Source organism: Ambystoma mexicanum, chromosome 8 (genome assembly GCF_040938575.1).
Source record: "Ambystoma mexicanum isolate Mex_15411 chromosome 8, UKY_AmexF1_1, whole genome shotgun sequence".
Taxonomy (NCBI): domain Eukaryota; kingdom Metazoa; phylum Chordata; class Amphibia; order Caudata; family Ambystomatidae; genus Ambystoma; species Ambystoma mexicanum.
Genome location: NC_090929.1, coordinates 160,470,888 through 160,491,312, shown reverse-complemented (window position 1 = coordinate 160,491,312; position 20,425 = coordinate 160,470,888). Strand labels below are relative to the sequence as shown.

General features: G+C 46.8%; 1 protein-coding gene across 2 annotated transcripts in view; it reads left to right on the top strand.

The window, feature by feature from the left end:
• Positions 1–303: 303 nt before the first annotated feature.
• The window catches only part of LOC138471743 (uncharacterized), a 143,835-nt gene continuing 123,713 nt past the window's right edge, over positions 304–20,425 (top strand). For both annotated transcript variants that reach the window (XM_069609548.1, XM_069609549.1), the window contains exons 1-2: positions 304–364; positions 19,520–19,654. In XM_069609548.1, the coding sequence (XP_069465649.1) occupies positions 358–364; positions 19,520–19,654 (142 nt within the window). In that variant the 5' untranslated portion in view covers positions 304–357. The remainder of the gene's footprint in view (positions 365–19,519; positions 19,655–20,425) is intronic.

Below are 20,425 nucleotides of genomic sequence, written 5' to 3'. Positions count from 1 at the left end.
GGGAACATAGTCCCACTACTTCTTTTCTTAGACTTCCACCACTGCTTAAGACGAATGCCACTGGGAGAGTGGCCCTTAATTGGACACTCCAGCGAGCAGGTTGCTGGGGAGCGCTGTGTTGCTGACACTTCTGCAACCAGGCGCTTCGCGCAGCTTTTCCCAACTCCCAGGGTTACCCACCGCTGAGTCGCTCCTGTTGAAACTTGTCAAGGATGTTAATATATAATGCACTCTCCACACATGGCTGCTCCTGGCGCCCAAGCAGGTCTCCCGGCATCATAAATACTGCGCGCCATGACCGCTGGCCAAATCGTGTGGGACGCTCGGGCATTTTCCGGATAATATACATTTATAGAAATGAACGGTAAGCTGCATTTTCATTCCTGGCAATAAGTGTGCTCGAGTGTGCTTAAAACGTTGTCATTTCCTGAAGTAATGTCCTACTTCTATGTCTATGGCTTGTCCTGTTTCTTTTTTTTCATCTGGTCAATCCAATCAGACTCAATGTGGGATCAAAGCTGACTGGGGCCCTTGAGTTGTTACAACGCTTGTAAAGCAGTTCCGTGGCTTAACGTCCCTGCTGTAAATATTTTAGGCTCCAACGCAAGGACCACCTGTTCATAACAGCTGCTTAAGGGAGTCCCCCAATCGCTCTGCCAGTTCTATCCCCATGGCTGTGTTGATAAAAAGACTGCTGTCCAATGATAAAAGGGCTAGGGTGATTTGACGGCCTTGTATTAATGGACTGGCAGATCAAGCTGAAACACGCGTGTTGCTAAGCATTACAGCAGGTCAAATCGTATTATTTTACTAATCAGTAATGGACGATCCATTTATCATTTGCAGTTATACTCCAGAAAAGCGGTCCAATGTTGGGTTACATCATAAATATGCATTCTAGCTGCTGTTCAGAAGTTTCAGGACTCGCGTGTAAAGCCTTTTTTTTCGGAACGTGTGTTTATATGCGCAAATAAACGGCTCATTGTTTGTCGACGTTGTGGGTGGGGTCTGCTGCAGGGGGGGCGGGGGGCGTGGGTTTGGGGGGCATTATACATGGGTGAAAGTCGATGTGTTGATGTGGGAGATTATGCAGTTAGCGCCTGGATGCCCTGCAAAGGAGCTCGAGCACTACACGAACTCCAATGGAAGTACAAATACCATTGAAATGCAATATAATGAAGGCTCCCCGTTTTCCGTATTTACTGATTTTTACAGATACACACAGATCGACATAACTCGTATTCCTCTCCGTATGTATTTGCAAAAAATGGGTGAAAACGGAAATGCCTGTCTCTTGATTGGGTCTATAAGTTGTCAAATACGCATGGCAGGTCAGTGGTTGTGCAAAGTAACATAACAAAAAGGTTGAAAAGGGAATTATTTCTTTTTTAAATAGTTTTAATGGCTACTTATGCAAGAATGCTGGAATCCAAGTACTAATGTGTTTTCTTCATGTGAATGTGGACAAATACCAGTTACAACTTATTTTCTCCACATAGCAACAAATAAATGTTGATAAATACGGAAAACAATTACTGGACAATACATATGTGTTATATATATATATATATATGTGTTATATATATATATATATATATATATATATATATATATATATATATATATATATATATATATATATATATAAATATATATATATATATATAAAGACAGAAATGTTGAAAGAAATACCTTAAATCTGGGAGCCTTAAATATAATCTAATAAGTGTAAGAAAACCTGACTGCTGCGATATGGGGGAGTGGATAAGAGACGCGGCAGGGGGAGTGGAAAAGAGATGTGGGTGGGTGGGAGTGGAAAAGAGACAGGGGTGGCGGGAGTGGAAAAGAGATGGGGTGGGGGAGTGGAAAAGAGACAGTGTGGGGGGAGGATTCTTTTGTGCTTGTTGGACCAAGTGATGTGCTTCCTTGTGTATTCCATAGTTGCCAACATGACCCATCCCAATCTGTAGGTGCTTATCCAGTCCTGGTTTTTTCTTTTGTATTCTGGGACTTGTAGTCTGGGTTTTATAACGGGAAAAGGGGAACTACAAGTCCCAGAATGCAAAGAAAAAAAAAACAGGACTAGATCATCACCTACAGATTGGAATCGGTCATGTTGGCAAGCATGGACTATTCCACAGTGAACAAAACAAAGAACCTCAATAGGAGCATGGCGCTGACACTAAACACGTGTCATAACTTAAATACCACCTATTTTAAACCCCCATAATTATGAGTTGGGATCACATGGGACATTTACCGCACAGGGCAGATAAAAAGGGACGGCACAGGGTAAATGACCAATTTTCACCCAGATATACTTTCTGTGTATTATGCAATGCGAATGCAACTAATTAGTTGCGAGTTAAACCAAACAACACACGTTTCCCTTTTATGATCTTGGGAAGAAGCAACAGTATATTTCGACGAGCAGAGTGGTCAAAAGAAGAAGGGGTGCAGCTGCATGGAAAAGGGGGAGAAGTTTGCCAGAAGCAGGCAGATGGGTACACCCCTTGGAGTAGGTGCTAGGAAGGAACTGGGGATACCAGCATTTTGTGTAAGATTAAAAGCAATTTCCAATGGACTGAATGGCCGAAGTTTGTGTTGAAGGAAGAATGACTTCACACTTCCAGAAGGTGCATTTAAAAGATGTATCGAAATCTACTTACAACAAATTGTTAATATAACCCACAGGGTTTCATTTATATTTGCACCTCTGGAGCGCTGTGATTGGACAATCTGCAGGCTCTATGCCCCAGTGTTGCTAACTCTGATTACGTTTGGTTATTTATAACAAGCTTAATAGCCGAAGGTTTCTAAGTGCGGACCTGGGGATCGAACCTGTGTTACTCCGTGTCATGTTTCCAAGGCGAGCACGTTGCCCCTGAGCTATCCTCCCGAGACAACTCTGGATTGTTGGTTGATTGACACAGCACTCTCTCTGACCCACCCACTGTGCCACACTCCCCAGAACTGCGAGTGCTAGCACTGGTAAAGGTCAGGTAACCCACTAACCAATATAAACTCAAACTCTGCATACTTATCTCCCTCCAAAAACTCACACAACCATCTCTCGCACAACTGACTCCGATCCGATACCCGCACCAAAGCTCAGCACCCGGTGCATACTGAGTTGAGGCTGCCAACAGCACACCACTCCTCTCACTATCCTACTCCCGTCTTCAACCTACTAACCCATCCCACCTTTATCGTTTGCAGATCCGCCTGAGCGCCTGGGGACCAATTCCGTTGGTGACGGTGCGCGGTACAAATACCTTTAACATTTAACTTTTAACATTTAACATTTGTCTGAATTGTTTGACTCCAAGACCAGCTTATGATCCGAGAGTTCATGAGTGCACTCACAGGAGAGGTGGATATGCCAGAATGCCTCGGGCCCAGTGGCTTTCTCCAGCTCGACTCGAGTTACAAGCCACTGAGCTGAGCAAAGCCTGCAAGTGGCACAACTGGAAAGAAATATATCCTGCCTGGCATGGGGTAGGTATCTTCTGTGCCGCCCCATCAGTGCAGAGCTTGACTACGGTGGCCCGCAGTCTTCCCTCACTGACTTCAGAGTCATCATGCTGGTGCAGAGTCATGCAGAGGTTGGCCTGCAAATCATCTTTAGGTGGGCATGGAGCACTGCCTGCGACAGGTGTGGCTGTTAGCTAATTGAAATGGTTGGGCTCGTTTTGTATCTGAAACCACGCAACATGTACACTGTTGCTTCTTCCAAGACAGCGTTTCACAAATTACCATCAAAGTCCCTCTTTTTGTAAACCGTCTAGTTTATTCTCAAAATGACTGCTGGGTGGACATGCAAACGAAACGAGAATGTGCTTTTTGTGAAAGCTCACATTTGCTTCACATTATGCTTAGCAACAAGCATATCTGTGTCAAGCAATGACTGCAAGCAGATGACCACGCCACACAGTTTTTAATATTGTTAGGACCCAGGCTAGAGTTTTGTAGACTGAGATGACTTTGAATTCTGAGGTATAAACATAATTGACCTAAACACATTTGACCTAAAACATTTGATCACATTTTTTTAAACCTTTTTTTCAGTCAAAGTTAATTAAATATATATATGAGGGTGGGTAAGGGTATAGACTACGTTGAAGGGGAGTGAGGGGCGGGCGGGGGGTCTCCCCCCACATATTAGACCAAAAAAAGGTCAAATAAATTCGATCAAATGTGATTAGGTCAAATGTTTTAGGTCAAATCGACCCAAACCGAATTCTGATACTTGTAACGTTCCATTCAGGTTGGGGAAATAAAGCCACAATTTTATCATTTGATAGTGTTATTTGTGTATTTTTCAAGTCCTCTCTCAATAAGAAAGTATGTTAATGACAAGAAAGTATTATATTACCATTTAATAGCTAAATATTAACACTTATTTGTATCAGCTACATGAAGTAAGTAGTAAAGTCTCTGTAGGACGCACTGGGTTTAAATCTATTTTCTCTTCTTAACTAAATTGTGTGACCGTGGGTAAAACATATTGTTTCACGGTACTCCATCTGCCAAAATTGCGACATCAGCTCTAGGTTTGTGTTATATGACTCGGAGGCATGACACCATGTAGTGTTTTTTTTTGTTGTTGTTTGGGGGTGGAGAGGCAGGATTCCCTGTTGAGTTTTGTTTTGTGATAGTAACACGGCAGGACATACATTTTGTATGTTGTGTTTTGGCTGGTGTAGATGCCAGATAGGGTTTGGCCTTGTAGGGGTGGTAATGCAGCATGGCTTGATGGTTCGTGTGTTGTGAGTGAGTTGAAAGGCAGTGTAACAGTTATGGGTTTTGTGTTATGTGGGTGAGTAGGGAGAATGTCAAGAATGGCACTGATGACGAGGGGGTGGAGGAGCCGACCCTGGAGGAGGCACACGTTTAACCTGGGCTGAAGCCCAGGAGCTGAAGCAAAAGAAGGGGCAGAAGCCCATCAGCTGCGGGAGCGGGCATGGGCCCGGAAGGCGTTAAGAGATTTGGGGGTTGGAAGTCGGACTGTTATAAGAGGTACATGAGGCTGGACAAAGTTTGATCATTGCACCCCCCCTTTGCGAGGGGGCTTTATGAAAGGAATAAAGCCCAGCTTCCCCCGTCATGAATGGCGCTCCTCCAGCCCCGGAGCTCCTGCAAGCGCAGGCAGACCGAGGAGACTTTCGGTTGGGGCAGCTTTGGCCTAATAAATAAATATGGAGATGGTTGGAAAACAGAGGGACGCAAGGACATTTTGATTTAGTCGGCTGGTTGCCGCATAAGGAGTAATGGTTTTAATTGCAAAGCAATGATTTGAACCAAGGAATAACAATGTAGCCAAGCAGTGTTGACAATAATGAAGTAGAATTGAATTTAGTCTGATAGCTGTGTACATGTAATAAACCAGCAGCATTTTAAGTCACGAAGAAAAAGCAGGCTCTGGACATTTGTATTACGCTATACGTGTTGTTGCCGGTATTGTAATCATGCAGGGGTATGTGGATTATGGACCAAGAAGTGGCCAAGTGCCTGGTTTATGGGTTTTATGGTTTGGGATGGGAAAGCAGGGGTAGGTTACGGGACTGTTGCTGGCACAGCTCGTGTTTGGCTCCTAGAGAAATGCCATATTTCTGGATCAGCTGTGGCTAGGATATACCCATCAATTCTCTGGCGCCCGCATCTGTACCTCCCACATCTTTATCTCGGTAAGTAAACTGGGAGTGTGGTTAGTACTGTACCCTTTCTCCACTCTACGTGTCAACGTGGATGCGGGGAAAATCTGCAGAAGGTCTTTCCGTGCTTTTCCCCGACTTCAGACCATTGTGGTGCAAGCGGTGTAGGAGGCATTCATGTGTTGTGCTTAAACCCCACACAGATTCACCAGAGTTCATGCATAGGGTTCATGCTCTGGGCAGGTATTCCTCATGCTGGTGCAGATCCCTATTCTGATCGCTGCCTAATAGCGTGATTCCTATCATGCACGTGCGGCCATACCGGAGGACACCTTCATCTCAGCTCAAGACTACAGTTTGAGGCATGGAAACCATTACAGATCCTGGGTTCCTGTGCCTTTCAATGCTTGCATGCAATGACTACCTCAGTGGAGATGGATCAGAATCTCTGAATAGAGTGCGACAATGCCGACGCGCAATCTATTGCACTCTTTACGAAGATCGTTCTGCTGGCATCAGAATGAGTTCATTTCCAGAAAAAGCAGAGCTTTCAATCAAGAACTGAAGATCGTCAAACAGATCTTATGATGTTGGCACATGTTAGCGTTTTATCTAAGCATTATAATATTTGATTGCTTATTTTCTTTACAATACATAATGCAGCATCTGATCCACAAAGATTTCACTGGAGCAAATCAGTATATGCTCGAGAGCATCTCAGATTTACACCTACTGCCTTAGACCTGATTCACAAACCTTAAAACTGGAGCAACTCTAAAGATGGCCAGAACATCTCTGAGATGTGCAAAGGTAAATCCTTTTGACTCCCATGTGCAGAAGTGCATCTCAAAGATGTTTCAGATTTGCTTCAGCTTAGGGCTTGTGAAACATATGTAAGGAAATTGGTGCCAATTGCTCCACTGCAAATCTTTGTTAATCAGACTTGATATATTTCTGAAACTTTAGTAATATAATTAACACATGCCTCTTCACGGGCAGGCCAATACTTGTGTAATGATCTGGCAAGGGTTACACATTATGGGCAAACTCTGCGATGGAAGAATTGAGCACACACCTCTTTTTTTAATAAATTAAACAAGAGTGTGGGAGCCACTCGACTGAGAACGAACATGGGTCAAATAGCCCGTTCAATGGAATTTATCCCGCCCAGGAGGGTCTATAACCACGTTTTAGCTCGCTGCACCCTTCACAGAGGAGAAAAATCCATTTGCCTATCAGTCTTTGTCCCACCCACAAGGACAGTCCAGCACCAAAATGCTTTCTCCTCAGAGCAAGAATACCATTAGCAACCCCAGACACATGTTTCGGCCTTTTTGGGCCTCCTCTGTGAGGTGAAGCTGAGCCTCTCTAAGGCACAATGAGCAAGGGGTCCACATCTGGACCACCCTTGGTTACTTAGGGGGAAACTCCAAATTAAACAAGAGTGTGGGAGTAAAAGAGGCGGAAGACCAGACAATCTCTTCTGCCCCTAACAAAACCTGGTACACTCAAGTTTCCAAGGATTTGGGTGCAACAGCCCAATGAGTTAACTTATCTGCAGAGGCTCTATCACTCTTGAAACAATTTATCCTAAAAATATGGGCGGTAACCTGGTGCTTAGAGAAGTTCTCATTGGATTTCTTTCTGCTCCACTCTTACGCTTTTACTCTTTCATTTTACTTTCCGTCTTGTGAAAAAAATTAATCCAGCCTGCAAATGACAGTTTGCAGGTGGCATTTATTAAAGGGGTCCTATGGAATCTGCCTGGCCTTGAGCTGAAACTGAGGAGGGTTTCATAGGAATGCATTAGTTTTATACCTGCATTTGCACCTGATGCAGGTGTAGAATGAAACACACTGACAAGATGGAGGATGTTAGTACAGTGAAGAGCTTGCCTCTGCTCCATGCCCCCCCGCCCCCCTACTTGGTAGTGTTGGAAAATGGGCCGGGAGATGAATCACAGCTTCAAAGCATTACACCTTGCTTTCAGGCTTTGATTTACCACTACACTCATTTAAAATGCCCCCGACTACACTTATTGTCTCTACTTCTGTATCAGAGCTATAAATACTGGTGAACTGAGTTGAGACACATGTTTAAAAAAATGCATTTATTTATTTATTAATTTACTTACTTTTATCCCAATCAGCATTTTATATTTTCATCAAGACAATATAAAAGATTGTTACATGCACATAATTACTAAGAACAATTTACATAGGGGATTGCACTTTCTCCAACAAACAATTGCATTAAAAATAGCTAATCCAAATCAGCGATCTACAAAACACTTGAGTCTTAAAAATCATTCATCCATAAAATAATTTAAAAGGTGACAACAATGTATTTATCTATTTATTGGTAATATGCATACAGCCAACAAGGCTTTACATATACAAAAATATACATACATTCCATCAATACAAATCTTCAACAATAATCTAAAACATTTCTCATAATAAAACTTAATCACATTAAAACAGAATTCCAGATGACAATTCTTTTAAAATAGATATAAACTACAACATAACATTTAATCATATAAAAAGTCTCACTCATATCCTTACCCTTCAACAGTGTTTCCCATAAATCAGTTATGTTTCTGTTATTCTTTGAATTATCTTATGCTAATAAATATTTTAACCGCAGAGGATGTAAACTTTCACAATAGCATAAAATATGTTTGGCTGATTCAATCCACAAAGCCTGCAGTATCTTTTTTTAAAAAACTTTTATTTTTGTTGGCAGAGGAAAATAGCTTACACATACATAAGAGCAGCCAAAAGTGACACAATACATTTTAAACTGAGTACAGTGGTGCATATGAACGGTAATATAAAGACAGTCAGGAATACAGCATCATGAAGCGTCCAAAGCTGTAGCATTTTATAGAGATGATTGCGATGAGTTGTCCCCAGAAGAGGGTGTATCTAGGCTGTTAAGATAGCTGTTAAAGGGAGACCAGATGTTTTTAGGCCGGGAGTGGGCTGGGAGGGTAATGAGGTACTCCTCCTCACAGTTCCGAGACCATGTTAATAAGTTCAACCATTTCTGAAATGTGGGGGGGAGGGTGGGAGAAGGACTTCCAGCTCTGCAGCACACAATTCTTAGCAATTATACAGCTCACATTAAAAAATGTAGCAGCACCTCTGGATCCCTCGGCCCCCCATGCGCGAGACAGTACCCCCAGCGGGTTAGGTTCAATAACAGTGTCACAGATTTCTGACAGGGTTTTCAGGATCTCGTCCCAAAATGTAGCTAGCCTCGGACAGCCCCAGAACATATGGAGATGGCCCGCATCCTCTGCACCGCAGCGAGGGCAGAGCCTTGGGTCGGAGCGAGCAAACCTGGAGATCCTGGTGGGGTGTAGTATAACCTGTTCAACAATTTGTACTGAATGGTGCGGTAGCGGAAGTTCAAGGAGACTCTATTAGTGTGGGAGCACATTTCCGTCCACAGTTGGTTGGTGAGTTCCAGCTCCAGTTCGGATGCCCAGTCGTCCCGGGCCCCGAAGGGCTGTAGTGGGGCAGTAGTTAGGAGGAGTTTGTATAGTGACGATACCACCCTGCGGGCCCCTCCCGAGTTGGCGATGTAGGAAATCCCAGGGGAGTCGGGGGGTTCATTGGGAAACTGAGGCCAAGCACTACGGAATTCAGCTTGGAGTCTGTAAAATTGTAAAAGTTCCAACGGTGACCCCGAGTGGCCCGGCTTCCAGTTCTGTGGTGTTATGAACTGCCCGTTCGGGTAGAACTCGGTTAGGGCCAGGTATCCCAGGGTCTGCCAGTGTCGTTCCAGGGCTATGTCGTTTGTGGGTTCCAGCCCGGGGTACCGCCAGGCGGGGAGCCACTTGTAATACGGGTGTTCCTCGGTGGCTGTGGCGAATATCCGCCCCCAGACATGCACCGTGGTTTGGACCGGGTCAATGGCTGAGTCCGGCTTGTATCGTCAATGTAGTATTAAAGACATCATGTTGGTGCCAGACGCCGCAAGGGTTTCCAGCTTGACATGAGGGCGTGGGGGGGTCCGGGGTACCAGTAGGAGGCGAACTTTGCCTGCGCTGCGATCCAGTACCGCAGCATGTCAGGGGCAGTGAAACTACCTTTTTCGCAGGGTAGTGTCATAGCAAGCCATTTTTTACGCACCGCCCCTGAGTGCCACAGAAACTGAGCACACAGCTTGTGCAAGTCTGCAAAGTATTTCTTGCCAGGCCAGATAGGTACATTAGTGAATACATACAGCAGCTTAGGAAGTAGTATCATTTTTACCAGTGAAAGTCTCCCCGCTAGAGAAAGCGGGAGGGGGCGCCAGCGCGCAATCTTGGCTGCAGCCTGTTCTGCCACGGCCAAGTAGTTGCCAGCCAGGAGGGTGTCTTTGGTCAGGGGCACCCGGATTCCCAGGTATTTAATCCCGTCAGGGGACCAACGGAGCGGGTACTCGGTGGCAGGCCGCGCTGTGGAGCTCGTGAGAGGGAAGAGTTCAGACTTGGTGTAATTGATTGTGAAACCATAGTATGTCCCGATGCGGGTGATGTCACACAGGATTAGGTCAAGGTGGTTATTGGGATCTCTGATGAACAGCAGCACGTCATCCGCATAAAGTGAGATAATTTCAGGGGTATCCTGTAGCCGTATCCCTTTACGCAAGTGGCGCTCCCTGACATAGTCCGCCATGGGCTCGATAGCCAGGGCAAATAAGATCGGGGAGAACGGGCATCCCTGACGGGTGCCCCTTAAGAGAGGGATCAGACCAGAATTTGAGAGTTGGCACGGACCCTGGCAACCGGGGAAGTGTATAGTAACTTAATGTATGCGATCATCCTGGGTCCTATGCCCATGGTCTCAAGGACGAGCCACATGTACTTCCAAGACACAATGTCGAAGGCCTTCTGGGCATCCAAGGTGACCGCAACTGCACTCACCCCCTGATCAATTTGTGCCATGACGTTAAGAACCCTCCTGATATTGTGGGACGTAGATCTCCCGGGTACAAAGCCTGACTGGTCATCATGCACCATATACGGCATGACAGGCAGGAAGCGGGTGGCAATCGCCTTAGCGAACATTTTAGTAACCAAATTCATCAATGAAAGGGGCCGGTAGGATCCGCATTCATTGCTAGGCTTACCAGGCTTGATCAGGACCGTGATGACGGCCTCTCGTAGTGTCGGGGGAAGGGATCCTAGCCTGAGTGACTCATTCCATACCCCGAGCAGTTCAGGGGCCAATATTGCCACATGCTCCTGATAAAATTCAGCCGTTAGCCCGTCGGGGACCGGTGCCTTTCCTGTAGAGAGACTAGATATAGCCTCCACTATTTCATTCAATGTAATAGGGGAATCTAATTGGTCTCTAGTGGCAGGGGAGACACATGTGGTAGGAATCATCTGGGATTCACTATGTTCAGGGGACTGGGAGTAAAATTCGGAATAGAAGCCTGTGAAGACTTCAAGGATTTGCTGGTCGGACCACTGTATAACCCCTTGACTGTCTTTGACACAGGTTATTTGGGATTGGCTCCACTTCTCCCTTGCCAATGCGGCCAGCGTTTTTCCAGGTCTGTCACCCTTGCCGTATTTACATACTGCTTGTGAGCGACTGAAGTACTGGATTTCCCTAGTGGCATGTTCATTGAAGATTTTGTGCTCCTCACTGATCTGGGAGAGGACACTTGGGTCGATCGAGGCCGGGTGTGCTCGTTCCAGGTCCCGTAATTTAGTTTCGGTTCGGGACAGGGCGGCTCTTATAGTTTTGAGGACTCCCGACTCTCTAGAAATAGACGCACCCCTGATAAAGGCTTTGAAGGTGTCCCCGCGGAACCCTAGGGTGGTGGACTGGGGCAAATTGTGTTCAAAATAAGTCTGAATGTCGGCGAGGATGTCCGCCTTGAATACAATGTCCTGCAAGGTGGATGATTTGAATCGACATGTGTGACTAGTAGGGGCGGGAATCCCCAATTCCAGGGTTATCAAGACCGGTGAGTGATCAGACAGTGTGCGTGCGAGTATCCGCATTTCCACTACCCTGCCTAGCATGGGGCCGAACAGCAGGACCATGTCGATTCTAGAGGAACTGTCGTGAACTGAAGAGTAATAAGTAAACTTGAGCGCTTGCAGATGTAGGGCCCTCCATGCGTCGTGAATGTCAAGTGTTGCACTGTGGGACAGCAATCTGCGCGCTGCACCGGACAGGGACCTAGGGGCTGTGCCGGTCCTATACATCACGGTATCCAGTATAAAGTTCATGTCCCCCCCCAGATGATCTGCACCCCGACGTATCCCAGCAGTATGGATGCCACCTGGTCAACAAAATCGTGAGAGTCAACATTAGGGCCGTAGGTATTCCCCAGCAAGTAATCCCTGTTGGCTATGGCGCAATGTAATACAGTGTATCTCCCCTCGGGATCTATATAGCTCTTGTGGAGAACAAACTTAAGCGATTTATCGATCATCGTCACTACCCCTCTGACGCGCGTGGAGTATGAGGTGAATTATCTGTTTGGTCCCCATGTTGGGGCAATACTCTTGGTCAGAGGGCCCGTTGAGTGAGTCTCTCCAGCAGGAGCAGTATTTTACAACCGTGTCTGTTGGCGTATGCCATAATTTTACAAGCCTTGGTGTAATTGCTCAGGCTCCACACATTCCAGGATATCACTGTTAGAGACATGTCAATGATTTAAGTAACATCCCACCACTGTTGTCGTAAATTGAATCCAGGGCAAAGGTCGTCCCCATAGGGGCCCCCCGATGCATTGTGGTCCACCAATCCGCCTCTGCCTTTTTGTATAACACACAACAACCTCACTCCTCCCCCCTCCCGCACCACCCCATCCAAGCGGGCAGTGTTACCCCCCCACCCGTAATTACCAACACGTCCCACAAGAAAGAGGACAACAGGCGGTGCCCAACATGGGTCTGCAATCTCATCGGCCCAACCGGGGCCAATACCCAACTTCAAATTAACAGAATTAAACATTGCAATCGCAGTGGGGTGCGCTGTTGCCGTGTGGTGGACACTTAATAGAATAGGAATAACATTGGGTTACCAGCGATATCTTAAGCGATTCATATGCATACATAGGACACCAGGCACATGCGGGACAGGTCCGGATAAGTAAGAAAAAAGGGGGGTTAAGCAGCCCGGGAGGGCGGCCCACCATGCCCTTCACTCCGAAGCCGGGCCTGTCGGAGCAAATGAATCAGTAATCAACAAGTGGAACATTCAGTAGTGGCAGGCCGGTATGCACGGCAGGGAGCCACCCCCGGTCCCAGGCGGTGAACCATGCATATGTGATCTACATCGGTATTCGATGCATACTTACAGGTGAGCCAGGAAGGCCACATTACTATCAGCACATGTGAAAGCAAGCAATGATAAACCAATAACAGAGATGCGGAATGATCTGCGTTCAGTCATCAACCATGGGGTTGCCGTTGGGATTAGGCAGTGGTATCTGTGACTCTATAAATTTGACAGCCTAATTGGGCACAGTGAAAAAGAACAGCTTCTCCTTGAAGGTAATTTTAAGTCTGGCCGGGAAGAGGATGGCATATGGGACATTGCGCTCCCGTAACAGTTTCTTGACTCCCAGGAATTGACGTCTCTCCTGTTGCACCCCGATGGAGAAGTCAGGGAATATCTGGATGGTGTTAGAGTCAAGGCATAGGTCCCCCTTCTCGCGTGACAGGCGTAAGATGAGGTCCCGATCCCTATAGTTGAGAATCCTAGCGATGATGGGTCTGGGGAAATCTCCTGGCTTGGGACACGGGGATAGGGCCCGTTGGGCTCGCTTGACTGTGAAGAAAGGGGATAGAGCAGGGTTCCCCAATAGGTCTTTAAGCAGATTTTCGACAGCCAACTCCATGCGCCCCTTCAGGGCGTTCTCGGGGACCCCAATTATGCGCAGGTTGTTTCTACGCGAGCGGGACTCGAGGTCATCGTACTTTGATTTCACCATCTTCATTTCGCGGGTCAGGGTGGCCACAGCATCCTGTAGGGTGTGAAGCTGATCTTCGTTAGCCCCAATTCTGTTTTCAGCCTCAGTAATCCGCGTTCCCGCTTGATTGACCCGGGACTTTAGAGAGGCGACGTTGGCATTAATATCGTCCAATTTTTCGTGGAACGAAGGAAAGTTCTTGGCCATCGACTCCATCATGGTAGTGAGATCTGGGGCCGTTGTTCCCGGGGAGGCTCAGAGTCAGGATCTTCATGGACGGATGCTGTGGTGCCCTGGTCCGCACGCAGGGCCACCTTCGCAAATCTGTCCATGGCGCCCACCTTGTTCGATCCCCTGGATTTGTTGGGCATCGCACGTATGTTGAGGGGTGACCCGATTGGTCAGGCCCGGTTTAGTGTGAGGCACCGGGACGCAGTGGTGAGGCCCACTCCCCAGGTGGCGCAGGCCACTGAGGTCAAGCGAGGGCAGAGGTGGGCTCTGGCACCTTTAGTATGATTGCAGTCTAGATAGCCACTGGGCCTATGTATGAGCCAGATGAGAGCTGTAGGCAGCACTGATGACCAACATGGGAGGTGCAGGGGCTGGCGGGAGCCGCTGCAGGGTGCTGCCGGTGCAGAATTAGGCCTAATGGGGTAGGCAGGATGGCCGCCGTGAAGTAACACGTTGTCGGTTCATGGCCAGGGCTGAGGCCGGTTGAGCCGATGTGTTTGTGGCCCCCCGCATGCGCCAGTATGTACAGTGACTGGGCCCAGGCGCCAGGCCTCTAACGTGAGGCAGCGCCCCCCAGGGCAGCTCACAATGTGTGTGGGGAGACGTGGCAGCTGGAGCCCCCAGCGTGAAGCAGGTCAGCCGAAGGGAGCCAGCGGTTCAGTGCACCCACAAATGTCCTGGGCCCCAGCGGCCAGTTGGGCTCTGGGCGCGGGGCCGCAGAGGAGGTAGCGTAAGCGGCGCAGGCAGGCTGGAGGGAGAGGTGCCCGCAACTGTAAGAGATGCGCCGGGGCGGGGATGCAGCACGCACTGATGGGGGTGAGCCTCCACCCAGCCCAGCTCCTCACCTGGGCCGCAGTGGCAGGCCGCCACCCACGTAAAGTGCCCCGGGGCTCCCTGATGTCAGACGGTAGATCGCCGGATCCAGCGGCCTGCTCGGGAGCCAGAGCGAAGCCGTGACATCGCGGTGGTGAAGCAGGGGGTGGGACAGGAGCAGGCACCAGCCCGGACGTCACCCCCGTCCTCTGGAGCAGCACGATCGGGGGCAGGAAAGCCCCGGTGCACAGATGTAGCCGGGGAGCACACACGTCGCCTCACGCCGGCGCTGGTAACCACAGGCGCTGTCCACATGCGCCGCAGCCAAGTCGCAGGATCTCCCCTGAGGGCGAGCCCACGCCGGGACCCAGGCAGCGCCGAGGCGCACACAGGAATGCAGGCCGAAAGTTCATATACGGCCCAGCGGGGCTCACAGTGCCTGATTCAGGCAGGGAAAACAGCAGGGTGTGCAGAGCGATGTCAGCAGTAAACAGGGCCGGCGTAGTGTTGGAAGAGTGCAGGCTTACGCTGATGATGGCGGATTTTGAGTATCTGCCACACAGAGCTCCTCGGCTAGGCGGCCATTTTTCGGGCTGCTCAACAGCGCCCCCGAAGCCTGCAGTATCTTAATTCTTTTTGGATTCCCAATTTTGCTCCTAGAATTTCCAAGGTGTTACACATATGGAATTTAGACAGCAGATAGCATTTCATAATTATACAGTCTGGAAAAGCCATCTGATAGGTTGGTTTACACATTATCTCAGACCAGAATTCTTAATACATTCCACTATTAGTTTTGGTTGCAAGATTGACCATATTTGACAACAATTTAAGAGGTGACAACAATTTTAAAACTTTAAAATAATATGTCTCTCGACAATTCCTCTAATATCACTAAGCATTACATGAGGAATTTCACTTGGAAGTAGATATGAAATAGAACCTGGCCACTGACCATGTGGGAGATCTCTTCCTATAAAGAAACCACTCATTGCATCAGTTGAACACTTTTTGAGGAAGGCAGTAGGTGAGCCAGAAGCTCGTATTAATCTAGCGGAAAGCAATTTCAAGGTTGGCAATTCCAAGTCGCTTAGCTGGCCCTCTTAGAAGGCGACACGTGTCCCCCAGATCCCTTACATTGTGCGAGGCGGCCCCTGCGATTGTGGATGTGAGATTGCGAGCAGTCGCTCTGATGAGTGTGGACTCTCGCTCTCTTTCTTTACCTTTCTCTCTTCCCCTCTCTTTCTTTTTCTCATTCTCTCTTTTTCAGTCATGACAGGTGTGTGAAAACTGTGTGGCCCAGTTTTTGTCTTTCCATCCTGAAACGCGCACTTTCACTTTGTAATATGTGACCGACATGATCACTTTAAATGCAAGTGGTAACGCCATTACAGAGCAATGCATCGCACTGGTGACATTTAAGTAAAAGTGCCAAATTGAAAAGTACACCTCAAAACAGATTTTGTTATTTATTTTTACTCACATTTGCGCAGCAACGCTCCTACCACTCGTCCATCCTCATGGACAGTCAGGCCCACTGTATGAGACTTGTGTGGTATATTCGACCGCTCCGAGAAACCAGTGGTGCCCCTCTGATTCTAGCGTTTAGATGCTTTTTTGGACATAAGTGCTTTAGAAATCTCGACAAGATAAGAGAATAGATCATAAGAACAAACATTTACTGAAAATGGATGCGTACGCTAATGGCAAAGATAGATTGGCTAAGAGTAAAAATGTGTTCGTGATTAAGGGACTCATTAAGAGTTTGGCAGTACCCCCAAACTCTTATACTGTGACTGCATGGAGTAAATGTGTGCTGATGGGAAGGGTCTGCATGATTCAGAATCGCAATATATTAGCACATGCCGTAATATCGCCAATGGTAATGGTTTCCTGTTTTCCTGTCTAGGACATTTCCTCCGCACAAAACCAGGAGATTTTGAGTGAGCATCTATTTTGAAATTATAAATGTGGCAGTGCTTTAAGAGGGGAGGAAATCCTGTTACCACCACTCTTTTACTGTGCCAACAAACTGGCCTTGAGGCCTTAGAGCTCAATTTATTTCCATGAATAAACTTCTCTTGCCTTGCCAGAGTTGGCAAGTGGGGGGTGGAGTGGGGTGGGGCAGGGCCGTGTCTTTCGGGTTTTGACGACCTTGTGGATTTGGTGGAGCCATATGTGGCGGAGAGGGGCGCAGGGGATTTCTCTTGAAACGTGCATTTACATATGACTAGGTTTAATACGATCTTTCGTGTTGAATATGGAAGGGGCGGCAGCCTTTTTGGAGGGTATGTTGCAGGGAACCTTGAATGCTGTAGATATTACACACCAACTTAAAGTCCATTCACAAAGGCATTTTCTGTTGAGGGTCGTAGCGCCCATGAGGCGGGGCAAGCCACCCTACCCCCGGGAATGCAGATCTAAGCTCTGCCCCCACCATGACTCAAAAGTCATCATCCGCTTAATACCGGTCCCAGACCCAGGGTAATATAAGCCACCTGGCAGCCATGCTTGTTACCCAGAATCAGTCTTTTATAGTGAATCCAATGGCAATGGCGAAAAAGAGAGGAAGGTACTCAAAGTTGAAGATTCCACTTAAGTGCTCCATTACCTTCCTCAAGATTTCTATAACTATTACAATGCATTGGGGGGAGGGGAGGCGGGGTCCATTTACAAAGGAAGGAGCTCTTCCATAGGATCCATCCTTGATTAACAAAGCCCTGCATTGGCTGAATATTTCCGGCCGGGTTAACTATGTAACCTGTAACATTTTGTAATGCAACAATTGTCAAACACCTTTGGGAAACTTGAGGAAGCTGAGACCGGCCAGACACTATTGATATGCAACCCCTAGACTTTCGTTTAGCATCGTTCACATTTCAGCAGTGCTGATGGACCTCTTAGCCCAGGGTGGGTCAAGGATTGAAGGTAACAGTGACCCTTGTCACTGATGAGGGGGCCCCCAGAGATGCCAGATACGAGGTGTCTTCCAATCTGCATCAGAACAAGCAACTAGGCAGGGGCAAGTTAATCTGAACGAAGCCTCATTAGGTGGTGATCAACCCTTGGTCGTCGGAAGCTGTTCACGGGCTTGATATGGAGTCGCATTAAAAGAAGACTGGTGCAAGTAAAGGCGTCCCTGTAAATTGCAATCTGGGAAAGACAGCAAGTTGACTGTGCTCCCCAAAGTCTTTGAGAGGGAGGTGCAATCACCTGATCGGGGAAAATACAGGCGATGAAGAAGATAATGAAAACAGCCTATTGCGATGTCATCAAGGCTAGAAACCAGGCAGCGGGTGGAAGATCATCGCCGACACGCGCGTATGAGTTACAGAAACAGGGATGATGCGATAGGCCCCCCCTGTATGCACCTTCTTTGTACATTACCCCGGGGGTCTTTATTGAACGCGTGGAATGCGACGCGCTCTGATAAGTGTCCATGCTGCATAGTTGATGGAGAAAGTATGAAACATGTCCTCTTCTTCTGTCCAAGCCATGCCAAAAACAAATCTCTCTATCTTAAGCCCTTGCGTAGAGGCGCTAATGGCTGTACCATTTCCGATGCAATATCATGGTGTTGGGCAATAACGAACGAGGCGGCCACAACCTCAGTAGCTAAATTCATACATAGAGCGTGGTTAAAAAGAAGAGGACGAACCACCGCGACAAATGAACGATAAGCACCCGTAGCTATAGAACAAGCCGTGAGCGGACTAGTCTTGCAAACTATTACAAGTACTTGGGCATGCGTTTTATAGGAAATGTATTGATAAGTAATCAGCTGGATGCATCAAGCCAGAGGCCGCATATTTAAATTTGCCAAAAGTTACTATGTGCACCTTGTGGCCTTTATGTTGAAATTGAATGAGGCGATAGTTAAATCTGCGGTGGGGTACGGCTCAGGCATTTGGGGGACTAATACCTGGGGTCCATTGCAAAAGATACAGAATAACTTTTGGAAAAAGTTATTTGGCATTCTTACATCAGCCCCAAATGTGGCTACTTACATAGCGCTGCCCTTTGATTTAGTCACTTTTAATGCCATGAATGGTCGTTTGGCAGGTGGTATGGGGTCAGATTGGAGAAATGCATTTTGACCTTTTTGCCCACATCAAATTGAAACATGTTTGCGTTTTGTACTTTTCTGCACAACATTATACAGCTGTTGAGAGAAGTAGTCGTGTCCCATTATTAAGGGATGGGCATTCCATCGAATTCGGCCGGACCTCCCATATTTACTGTGGGCAAATGCTCCTGGGGTCCTGGGCAATCTTGCGATCTTTGAGATATACACTTTATAGTAGGGCAAATATAGCGAAATGATAATTGACATGTGATGCATTCATATTATTTGCATTGCGTTTTTGCATTATTGGATCAAACTGGTCCTTAAATAAAGATTCTATTCATTTATTGTATTTTTTATCAAATAACAGTTGTGTAAGTGTGTTTTATTATTTTATTATATTTTCTTGAATGTTGAATTTTAAATGTATAGTTTTGACAGCTTGCATTTTCAGTAGTACAGCATGTTGTGCCTTCACCTTATAGGGGTTAATATTGGTGTCTGTTATATGCAGACGAAATCTGAAATAAACATATTTGAGTTGAGTTATGTATATATCGAGTTTTTGAAGTGTAAACCTAGGCGGGAAGCAACAGTGTTCGCTACAATAAAGGAATTCATTAATAGGATATTAAAATATTGATACAATTAGAAACAACATGATGTTTACTGTTAGTAGGATTTGTGTGTCCACTTAATATTTTTTTGTACTTTTGGTCCTTTAACCCGAATACATTCAAATATACCAATCCCATAAGGGCATGGCTCAGCTGAACCTTACCTGCGATTAATTCTTCTAATTCTTTGCTTTGTTTTGTGAAAGGTCGTCTCGCGCCTCACTCTTTGATTCTGGTGATGATGATGCTGACAGGAGCGGCTCCACATTCCTGTCCTGCCAGCTGTAAAATATGTTCTGTGAAATTGACAAACTGTGATTCAGTGTCTTCTCTTCACGAAGGTAAGTCATTCTCAGGGAACCCAAGGGTCACCTTCAGTGCAGGCAACAGGGACCGTCAGTTAATGTAGACATCCTTTATGCCCCACCACCCCGGCCCTGGTGTTTATAAAAAACGAATGCTTCACAGGGATTGAACATGTTGGCTAAGTCATTTGACTTAGGAAACAATTAACGAATCTCCAATATGGTAAGCAGTAATGGGATGTCTTCGGAAGCAAGCCTCGGGTATGTCAGCCGGTATGTCAATCTGTTTCTTGAATCATATGTCATTAGTACATGGCAAGGGGGTGTGGTGTCCTCCCAGCCAATGAGGAGGCCCAGAACGGGTATAGGCCCCGGTTTAGACCTCACCCGGAGCCTCCTCAGAGCTTGAGGCTACCCTATTCTCTTGCCGGGAATCAGTTAAGTGCGCTCCCCTGTGTCCCTTTGCCATATTTACATCAGACTTTTGAACGTAAGGCCCTTTGGGTAGCGTGTCATGCAGTGGATGGGAAGCAGAGTAACGCTTACACCAAATAACGGAACCAACTCAGCAGCAAAGTCGTCTGTTTATTATTATCAATTGTTTAAAACATGGAGTTACAACGGACATCAACGGACGTTCGCTTGAGCTCTCATACATTTCATAAAAAATCACATTTATATAACAAAAAGGTGTCATACATGACGTCATACTGCGTGGCAAATAAGAGAAACCTACAGGGGTTGTGATACGCTCAAGGGGAACAATTAAGTATACTTTCTATAAGGGGTTGGGTTGTGATTGGGTCT